Here is a 9,573-nt window from a genome sequence, read left to right as displayed (position 1 = left end):
TAGGTCTCTAAAAGGTTTGCCATCACTGGGCTAGATGGTCATCTGACAGCAAGGCTGATTCTGTGACTCACTATGAATTTAGGCAGATCATGAGAGGGAGGGGAGGAAGGGATGAGTCAGTGTTTGGGTCTCGTGGCCCAATCCTACATGCCCAGTGTAGTGCCGATCACCACTTTGGGGCCAGGAAGGAATTTTCCTCCAGGCCAGATTGGCCCAGGGATCCTGAAGGGTTTTTGCCTTGGGCTTAGAGCAGGGGTCACTGGGGGAGTGGAGGGAGGTAGTTGTGAATTTCCTCGTTGTGCAGGGGGTTGGACTAGATGACCCTTAAGGTCCCTTCCAGCTCCATGTTTCTTTGAGTGCATCGCAAAAGGGCAGGGATCCAAGTGGCATCTTTCTGGCGAAAGGAGGCTGGGAAAGCATTTTGCAGGGGCATTTATCTTGCTGCTGACAGCCAGCTCTGCGTGTCTTCACTGACGTGGCTGGGCGGTGCTGTCGAGTTCCTCCGCCAGGGCCTGACCACTGTAGTGGGGGCGGCTCAGGGCGGACAAGGGGAAACCGAGTCCTGACAAGGAGGCAGAAAGAAAATTCTACCGGTTCCAATCAATCTTTGAAAACTATTTATTTCATTTATAGTCTGCTTTTCTCACTGAGACTCAAGGGGGATTACAAGACATAAAAATCAGTTCCAACAGGAAGCAAAGACTCCTGACCAGCAGCGCAGGAGGAGGATCGGAGGCAAATCCAAGGAGGGCATTCGGTCCCGTGTGTGTGTGTGTGGGGGGTCCCGTGGCACAGCCCCCACCCCGCCACTGAAGGCTAGTCGATGTAAAGCCAGTCGGCCAGTGCCGTGGGCAGGTGGGTCATGGCCTGCAGCCGCACCCACCACCGGGCCTCCATGGGGTTGTAGCGGGCGTAGGGGTGCCGGGAGGTCAAGGCGCTGGTGATGTCCTCGAGGACGGGAGACACGTCCCGCAGGCCGCTGTTGACGAAGGCCTCCATCCGCTGGGCCTGCTCCAGGAAGTAGGGCTCGCCGTAATCGGCCCGGACCGTCTCGCTGGCCTGCTGCCACATCTCCTCCGCCTGGGACTCCACGGCCTCCCGGGTCAGGATGCCCGTGGCAGCGATGAAGTTGCTCGGCTCGATGGCGACCACCGCCACGCCCCAGCGGTACATCTCCTGCCGCAGGCAGTCGGTGAAGGCCTCCAGCCCAAACTTGGAGATGCAGTAAGAGGAGCGCAGTGGACTGGCCATGCGCCCCAGCATGCTGCTGACGTTGACGACCCGGCCTGGAACAGACAGAGCCAGTGCCACCCTGGGCAGCTTCAGGAGCACCACGCCCGCCTTGGCCAAAGGCGCCACTGCTGAATCCCTCCTGCCTGGGGGAGCCTTTCTCCCTATTCAAGGCACACAGGAGGGCTGAGCACTCTGCACATGCTCCTGCCACCCTCTTCTTCTATGGCACTGTACGTTTCCCAGGCCAGAGCCTTGGCTCAGAAAGGAGGTTTCCGAGAGAATCCCTGGCAAGAGTCTCAGGCCAGGGGCGGCCTTAAACGGTGTGGTGCCCAGAAAGCCCCTCCTCTAACTGCTGCTGCCACCTGGCACCCAGGGATTTAATGCGTTTCAGGCTATTGCATTAAAAAAAAATGATTCGGGGCTTTTTAGAAAATGCTGCTGTTTTGTGACAAGGTTTCATTTCTTTCCGGTGGTGAGATGCCATTTCTAGCCCTAAACTTTGGTGGAAATAAGCTTCTATCTGTTGTACCTGGTGAGATAACAGGAGGGTGGCTGGAAGCCTGAGGTCAGCTCCTGTGGAGTGCTCTCTGCAGCTCCCGGCCTTTCTTCTCAAGGGAAGCCCCTCCTCTCTACACACCTTGGTCCCAATCCTAACCATGACCCCTTCAGCACTTGGGACTGACTCCCCGCAGGGAGCTCACAGCTACTCTTTGACCGCAAGTCCCCCGGGTGATCCCGTCTAGCTTGGACCTCAGAGCTCCCCTCTAGCCAAGCTCCATCCCCAGATACTCCACGTGGCCGTTGAAATTGCCAAACTGTACCGAGAATCCGCAGGTATATACGCTTTGCATAGTCATGGGCGCATTTTTTAAAATGATATTTGTTTAAAATTGTTGTTATATTTCTTTTATATTGTAATGGCCTATGGTCTTATACAATAAATGTGATGACTACTACTAAATTTGACGACTACTACTTTGCATTGTTTGGCCTGGGCACAAAGACGATCCCTCTTCCTCAGGACCTGTGTTTGGGGAGGGGGGCGTGGACCAGCAACCCTGGCTATGCCTGCGCCTGCCATGAGCAGGAGACGGCAGCCGCCCCTGCGGCAGGGCCCAGGTAGGGCAGCCAGACGCTGGCTCCTCCTCCACTCCACCTGCACAGCAGGAGCTGAGGGGTTATTGAGCGCCCTCTTGGATCCAGACACCCCCTCCCCCCCCCCCGCGTACCTCTAGCTCGGCGGATCAGGGGCAGAAAAGCTTTCGTCACCCGGACGGCCCCCCACAAGTTGACATCAGCCACGGCCTTGTACTTCTCCAGACTGGTGAATTCCACGTCCCCAAAGGAGGCGACCCCCGCATTATTCACCAGGCCCCACAGACCTGCCGAGCAACCCAGAAGAAACATCCCGGGGGAATTCTGTGCAAGAGGACCGGAGCCCGCCCAGGCCTCCCCCCAGCACCTCAGGCTGAGGCCAGCCAGGCCTCCAGAACGGCCAGAATCCCCCCGGGGAGGGGGGTGGGTGGACCCATCTGATGGGGGCCCCTTCTGCGCTGCCCCTGATGAAACTGATGGGCCTCGCAGGGGAGCGTGCCCACGGGATGCTGGGTTGAGGCCCAGGCCCAGGGAAGGGAGAGCGGGGGCGGGGGGGGGATTCTTTTGTCCAGCCAATCTAGAACGTTCTATGGAAACATCCTCCGGCAGAATCCAAAAGGCCAGCAGACCCATTTCTTAGCTCTGCTGTTTTATACATCCCCTCCCGCACCGACCGACCACGCCCCAGCCCAGGCATCGCCCCCTCCCCACTGTGTTAAATGCACCAGGAAACCCCAACCCCGACGGGCCCCACAGGTAGTGGGCAGGTGGCCTTTTGCCTGGCGCTCCATGCAGCAGGGCCCACACCCACTCCTGGAGTCCTCACCGTAACTCTGCCCACAAGAATGTGGGACCCCAGCCGCCCTGGGGGGCTCCAGCTCAGTTTGGCAACCAGTCCTGGGGCCAAGGAAGGGGATTCTTCACAGAGCTAACCGGACTGGAGGTGATTCTATCCCCTGCCAGCCGCACCCCTTGGGCAAAAGAGACAAGGACACCCCCTGGGCCGGCACCACTGCGCGGACCACATCCAGCCTGTGCCCCAAACTAGGGTGGGCCCCTTGGGGTGAAAGGGCCGGCCACTCTGCCTCTGGCCTCCCATCCCAACTGAACCTCCGTGCCACCTCACTGCTTTGCCACACACCAGCCAGACTGACCACGGCTCCAGCTGGCCCCGGGCGCAAGAGGCCCCCTCTGGCCAGGCAGGCACCAAAGACTCTCTGGGCGCAGCTGGCCCTGGGTGGAGGGGCTGCGCCTGGACCCCCACTCGAGGGCCACAGAGCAGGGGGGACTCAGCACTTACCCTGATCCGGTCCCTTGAGGGTCTTCTGCACCGTTTCGAGAGCACGCGCCACCTCCTCCTCGCTGCACACGTTGAGCTGCAGGACTTTCATGCGTTCTGGCCCCAGGCCCGCCAGCTCCCTGGCCCCCTCGCCTCCGTGGTCCTGCCCGCCACATGCAGGGAGAGAAGATGCTGCCCAAACCCTGCCAGGGAGGCCCTCCAGATCCACTGAGCTGGACCATTTAGGAGGGCAGAGAGGACAGCTTTCCTGGGGGCCCAGAATTTCACTGCCACATAAAATGCCCCCCCCGGGGGGGGGGGAATGCCCATGCTCCCCTCTCCAACAGGACAAAGAACTCCTCCTGAGGCTGTTTCAGGCTGGGAGAACAGGACAGGGGGGGGGGACTGAAGCCCCCTCTTCCCCACGCCACAGTCCCAATCCACGCCAGGGCCCAGCGCGCCTGGGAAATTAGTTCCCTCGCACCTGGCACCTGACTGCCTCAGTCAAAGACAGGTCGGAGGAACCAAGACCCGAGGGACCCAGAGCCCTTCGGCACGCAAAGCCCACAGGCTACACTGCGGAGGGGGCTTCGTAGAGACCCCTATGGAGGACCGCGTCCTTTTCATCCTGCCCTTCCTCTTATGAGCCCAGAGCAGAGCCTGCGACTCTCCCGTCTCCATTTGCTCTTCAACCCCCACCCCCACCCCCCGGGAGGGAGCTTGAGCTGAGACCAAGGGGAGAAGGCCGACTTCTCCAGAAGCACCCACGTTTGCTCGCGGCCTCATAGAATCATAGGAACATCGAGTTGGAAGGGATCACCAGGGTCATCTAGTCCAACCCCCTGCACAATGCAGGAAATTCACAACTACCTCCCTCACCCCCACCCAGTGACCCCTACTCCATGCCCAGAAGATGGCCAAGGTGCCCCCTCCCTCTCACGATCTCACCACCTCTGGAGGAAGCCTCGTTCCACTGAGGAACCTACTCTGACTGTTAGAAAGTTCTTCATGTTTAGCCGGAAACTCTTTGGATTTAATTTCAACCCGTTGTTTCTGGTCCGACCTTCTGGGGCAACAGAAAACAACTCGGCACCCTCCTCCTCTATAGGACGGCCCTTCAAGTACTTGAAGATGGGTATCATAACCCCTCCCTTCCCTGTGCCCCCCCCCCCAAGCAGGGTCAGTGGTGCTTTCAGTACTCACCCTGAGCAAACAACCAGCAAAGACGGTGAACCCTTTGGCGTGCAGGTGCCTGGCCAAGGCGTGGCCAAATCCCTTGTCACAGCCCGTGATGAGCACCGCCTTCCCCTCCACCTGCACAAGGGGACAAAGACCACTGCCGCCTTCAGAGAGTCAGGGTGGAGGGGTACAGCCACAGGCAGCCCAACCCAACCGTTATGCCCGCCAGAAGGGAGCCCCTGCGCTGGCCGCAGCAGCACTGAGCCAGCCCAGAAGGGCTGTGCCCTTAAGCAGCAGAATTCCCAAGAGCCCCCCCTCCCCGTGCCCCCACAAGCACCCAGCATGTCTCTGTGGCCTTCCACTCGGCCTGGCCTGGGAGGCCGATCCTACGAGGAGGCTCTGCTGGGAAGACTCAGCTGCAGAGGAGGCAGCCGGAGGGACCTTTTCCCTTGCCCCAGCCCGCCCCCCAGAAGGGGCCTTGAAAAAATCTGTCCTTGCTACTGCACGGGAGTGGAGCAATGTGACCGAGAGTGATGGCCACAATCTCAGAAATGGACTCTGCAGAAAGGCGTTTATGGCGGCAACAGATCTGTCCCAGTGTTCTTCTGCTATGAGCGCAAAGACAGTCACTGACTCCCCCCCCCCCCCCCGGCCCTGAATCTCAGCGAGGAAGTCAGGCTAAAACCCAAACGCCCTCTGGCAGTGCTGGGGGAGAATGTCGGGGAAGTGGGGGTGGGCAAAGGAAAATGTGCGGGGTGTGGATGCTCCGTGGCCAGTGCGCATGCCTCTGCACTTTGTTCCAGATGACTCTGGTCAGGCCTGATTCAGATAGTGGGGGTGGGGTGGGGGGTGCACACTTAGAAGCCACAGATGTCTACTGTTCCTCTCTCAGATCATTCCTCTGCTGGCAAGGGGAACACCTCAGCAGCATTTCCGGTTCATTCTGGGGTACCATTAAAAATGGTAAAGGTCCCCTGTGCACGGGGTCATTCCTGACCCATGGGGTGACATCGCATCCCAACATTTAGGAGGCAGACTTTGTTTACGGGGTGCTTTGCCAGTGCTTCCCCAGTCATCTTCCCTTTACCCCCAGCCAGCTGGTACTCATTTCACCGACCTCGGAAGGATGGAAGGCTGAGTCAACCTTGAGCCGGCTGCCTAAAACCAACTTGAGCGAACTCAGGTCGTGAGCAGAGCTTGGACTGCAGTACTGCAGCTTAACACTCTGCACCATGGGGCTCCTTGGGGTACCATTACAGAATCTTTATTTCCATTTTATCCTTTCGTTATTTGCATCTTTAACTCTGACTAATTTAAAAGAACATAATACCGTCCGTTACTTCTATATAGATCATTAAAGGAAAACAGGGGTCCATAAAAGCACCTTACCCAAAGATAAGCAGGTCGTGAGCAAGAAGCCCCTTCCAAGAAGCAGCTCCCAATCAATTCAGCTTCCCACATTTATAGGTTTTTACTCCTAACAATAGCTGCCCACCCCACTTGGTAAGGGTGCACATTCTTGGCTAATGATTTATGTTATAACTTCAAACACCACAAAGAGTTTACTCTATACTCAAACACATTCTTAAACTATATAAATGCTACGTTGGTTCATTCTGGTTACTTGTTTGTCACGGGTGTGTAGTCAAGTCGCAGCCGACTTACACTTTACACACACAATGGTATTTAGAAGCTTTTAACAATTATTGCCAATTGAACCGACTTTCTATTAATCCCTCCAAATCAAAGGTCGTGGTGTTTTCTAAAAAGGTCTTTATATCAATGGCATATTGGGAAGGATTCAATTGAACAAGTTAAAAGCTATAAGTATTTGGGGATTACTTATAACTATAACCTCAATTGGACTGTACATCGACATAACACAAAGGTACAAGGATTTCCTTAAACCAACTTAAGCAATTTTTTTTACGCGAAAGGGAATCAATGTGTCCCCGCAGTGATTAAAATCCTGAACATAAAAATACTCCCCCAATTTCTGTTTGGTGTTCCTTTATGGATTGGAGCCCTTAATCAAGAAATGGGGAACATCCAAGCCATATTTCTTAGACAAATACTGGGGATACCTAAATGTGTTTCATATTTTACAATTTGCCTCGAAATCCGACAAAACTTGATTACCACTAAAGCTTGGATTCAAACAATAAGATATTGGCTTACAGGAGTTCTTAAAGAACAAGAAAAGTTTTATTAACCCGAATTGTGAATTATATGTATTGTCCCTTGGAGGTATATTGTTGTTTTATTTTTGTTCTCTGGCATGCCAATAAAGGTTAATGATGATGATGATGAAGAAAAGTGAGCTCATGATCATTTATTGAAAAAAAAGACACGGCTATTTTTTAGACAATTTTTTAAAAAAATATTTACTTAAAATATTTGTTAGCTGCATTTCTTCCAACGGAGCTCAAGGCTGGTTACAATGCCAATAAAATACATTAAAACTTTTTTAAAAAACATAAAAACCAACATTTTAAAGTCACAATTTAGGACTCCTTTTAATTAAATGCAGCCTGAAGCAAGAGTCTCCAGCTGCCTCCTAAAGAGCAAAATTAATGCCCGTGCTAATTAGCCTTTTAAGCACTGAAAAACCACATGCCAGGAAAACCAGGCCTCCTAACATTGCTCGGGTGTAGCCGAATACACGGGCTTTAAAGCACATCAGATTTCAAACCATGCTTTAGAGAGCACGGGGAGGCCAGCGCGCACACCCACACCAATACCTCGCCTAGAATCCTCTTCCTAAGAGTCCCTTCAACAACATCCCGATCAGCTCTGTATGACACCTTTAACAGATAAAGTGACAGCAACCAGCTAAGAAGAATTAAAGAAGGGCTCAGCCGGCCGTCACCCTGTGATCAGCACTGATGGCTCAAAGAAGCCGGGCGCGACGCTTCCTCCACCAAGCCACGAGGCACCGGACGGAACACCGTCTCCTGGGCAGCCCCGCAATCGGGAGCGAAGCGAGGCCGGGAGGGTGCTGCAGAGCGCCTCCGCAAAGTGGCTCCGTTCCCATTTTCACAGGGTAAACTAGCTTTGACTCAATAAAGGAACCCACAGCCTTCAATTTGCAAGATCTGAGCAGGGCTGTCAAAGATAGGACATTTTGGAGGACTTTCATTCATAGGGTCGCCATGAGTCGGAAGCGACTTGACGGCACTTAACACACACACACACACACACACACAAACTAGCTTGACAAACACCCCCCTTCTCTAAGAGAAGTCCCAAGGTCGGCTCCCTTTGGAGAACAGTTAGAGACCTGAGCTGAATAATGTCTTGGCTTTATTCGCTCATCTCCAGGTGGGGGCACCGAGGCAGGCCTGCTGGCCCACCCCGGATCCCCAGAGAACCCCCCCCCGGAAAGTGCTATGGCCCCCTCCCGGCAGTGTCTGCCTGACTCTTCCAGCATGTAAAACTCTCCCAGCCCTGAGGAACGCTTGGCCAGGGTCATTCCCTCAGGCCCGCTGAGGACACGGCTGCAGTTGTTAAAACAGATGACCCTTCCCTTCGGTCACGCTGGGCAGCCCAAGCCGCTGGGATCCCAGCTGAGCCCGCCACCCGCCCCAGCTCTCTCTCAGCCCCTTCCGCACTCCGCCGCAGCTGTCCTGAAGGCTCAGGCAGAAGGGCAAGAGGGGCCGCACCCGGGAGGCCTGCTTGCCAGGGAGGGTGGGCAGGCAGCCCCAGTCCTTCTCGAGTGGCCCAGGCTGCCCGATGGCCTTGAGTGGCGGGGGCCGCGCCACATGTTGACCACGTCCTGTGTGACACAAGTTCCTCCAGAATCTCCAAAAAAACCCCTCCTTTTGCTGGACCAGACGTCAAACCCCTCGCCTCACTCAGGGGGGCTGGAGGGGAAGCAGAGGTTTCTGGTTTTCCTTCCGGGGGCCAATTTATTCACAGGAGGAAGGGGTTCAACGCTGCCCTCCCCATCCACCCCCGCGGTCCTGACCCAAATGCCAGCCTGCCCCCAGCCGGTCTTGGGACAAGACGGCACGGCAGGAGATCAGATCATGGGTCAGACATGCCGTCCGACTCCTTACCCCGGTCCCTTTGGCGTCTGCGTTGAACACAGCAGCACAGGAGTATAGAAGGAGCTGAGGAGTCATTTAGAAGCCGGGGAGGGGGCTGCACCGGCTGTGGCCCCAGAGTGTGGCGGGGGTGGGGGGCTCTTCATGTCCAGGCCGGGAGCCATGGCGCTTTCCAGCTCTGGGGGACAAACCTTCTCTGATCCAGACTCGGTTCAATGATTGGGGGAGGGGGGGGTCTTTTCCCCTCCCCCCTAGGTTGGCTCATTGGTTTGGGGTCAGACAGAGGTCCGGTCCCCACAGCCGGCAGCACCCCCTGCTCGGGAACCGCTCAACACCGACCCTGCCTGCGTGCGCACACGTTCTGCAACGGAACCCGCAAGAGGTTTTTGCTGGGCGACGAGGGTCGGGCCGCGGCCGCCGGGCAAAACGGGCTGAGCAGGACCCGGGGGAGAGCAGCTCGCTGGGCGGGGGGGGCGGGGGGGGCTTGAAGGCTCCGGAGCAGCTGCCCGCGGAGGGCGGGCCCTGCACGAGCCCCCCAGGTCAAGGCCACAGGGAAGGGGGACATACATACATCGGCCGGCCGGCCGGGCGTGACGGCCAAGGGCTCCGCTCTCCCGGCAGGGCTGGCGCCTCTCTCCCCTGCATCGCCCTGGGCCGAGTGGAAGAACGGGCACGGGCACGGGCAATTCTCCCCGGGCACACGGAGTCCTTGCCAGCCAGCCAGCCCCAGAAACAGGGCAG

At 56.4% G+C, this 9,573-nt stretch overlaps 1 protein-coding gene across 1 annotated transcript; it reads right to left on the bottom strand.

Annotated features, from left to right (window-relative positions):
- Positions 1-816: 816 nt before the first annotated feature.
- On the bottom strand, positions 817-8,996 carry LOC130477782 (D-beta-hydroxybutyrate dehydrogenase, mitochondrial-like). Its single transcript, XM_056849843.1, has 6 exons — positions 8,936-8,996; positions 8,398-8,561; positions 4,811-4,921; positions 3,629-3,770; positions 2,463-2,615; positions 817-1,286 (listed from the first exon to the last, which is right to left on the bottom strand). The coding sequence occupies exons 1-6, from the start codon at positions 8,994-8,996 to the stop codon at positions 817-819; spliced, it is 1,101 nt and encodes a 366-aa protein (XP_056705821.1).
- Positions 8,997-9,573: the final 577 nt, after the last annotated feature.

The sequence above is a fragment of the Euleptes europaea genome, chromosome 5, assembly GCF_029931775.1.
Source record: "Euleptes europaea isolate rEulEur1 chromosome 5, rEulEur1.hap1, whole genome shotgun sequence".
In the NCBI taxonomy this organism is placed as follows: Eukaryota; Metazoa; Chordata; class Lepidosauria; order Squamata; family Sphaerodactylidae; genus Euleptes; species Euleptes europaea.
The sequence above is the reverse complement of the archived record's forward strand: the minus strand, read 5'-3'. Positions and strand labels throughout refer to the sequence as shown.

Bases quoted from the DNA above. Each gene is read 5' to 3' on its own strand.
- LOC130477782 (XM_056849843.1), bottom strand. From the start codon at position 8,996: ATGGCTCCCGGCCTGGACATGAAGAGCCCCCCACCCCCGCCACACTCT. The intron at 8,562-8,935 runs GTGCAGCCCCCT...TGTGTCACACAG, and splicing joins ACACTCTGGGGCCACAGCCG to GACGTGGTCAACATGTGGCG. The intron at 4,922-8,397 runs GTGCGGAAGGGG...CCCCTTGTGCAG, and splicing joins TTCAGGACAGCTGCGGCGGA to GTGGAGGGGAAGGCGGTGCT.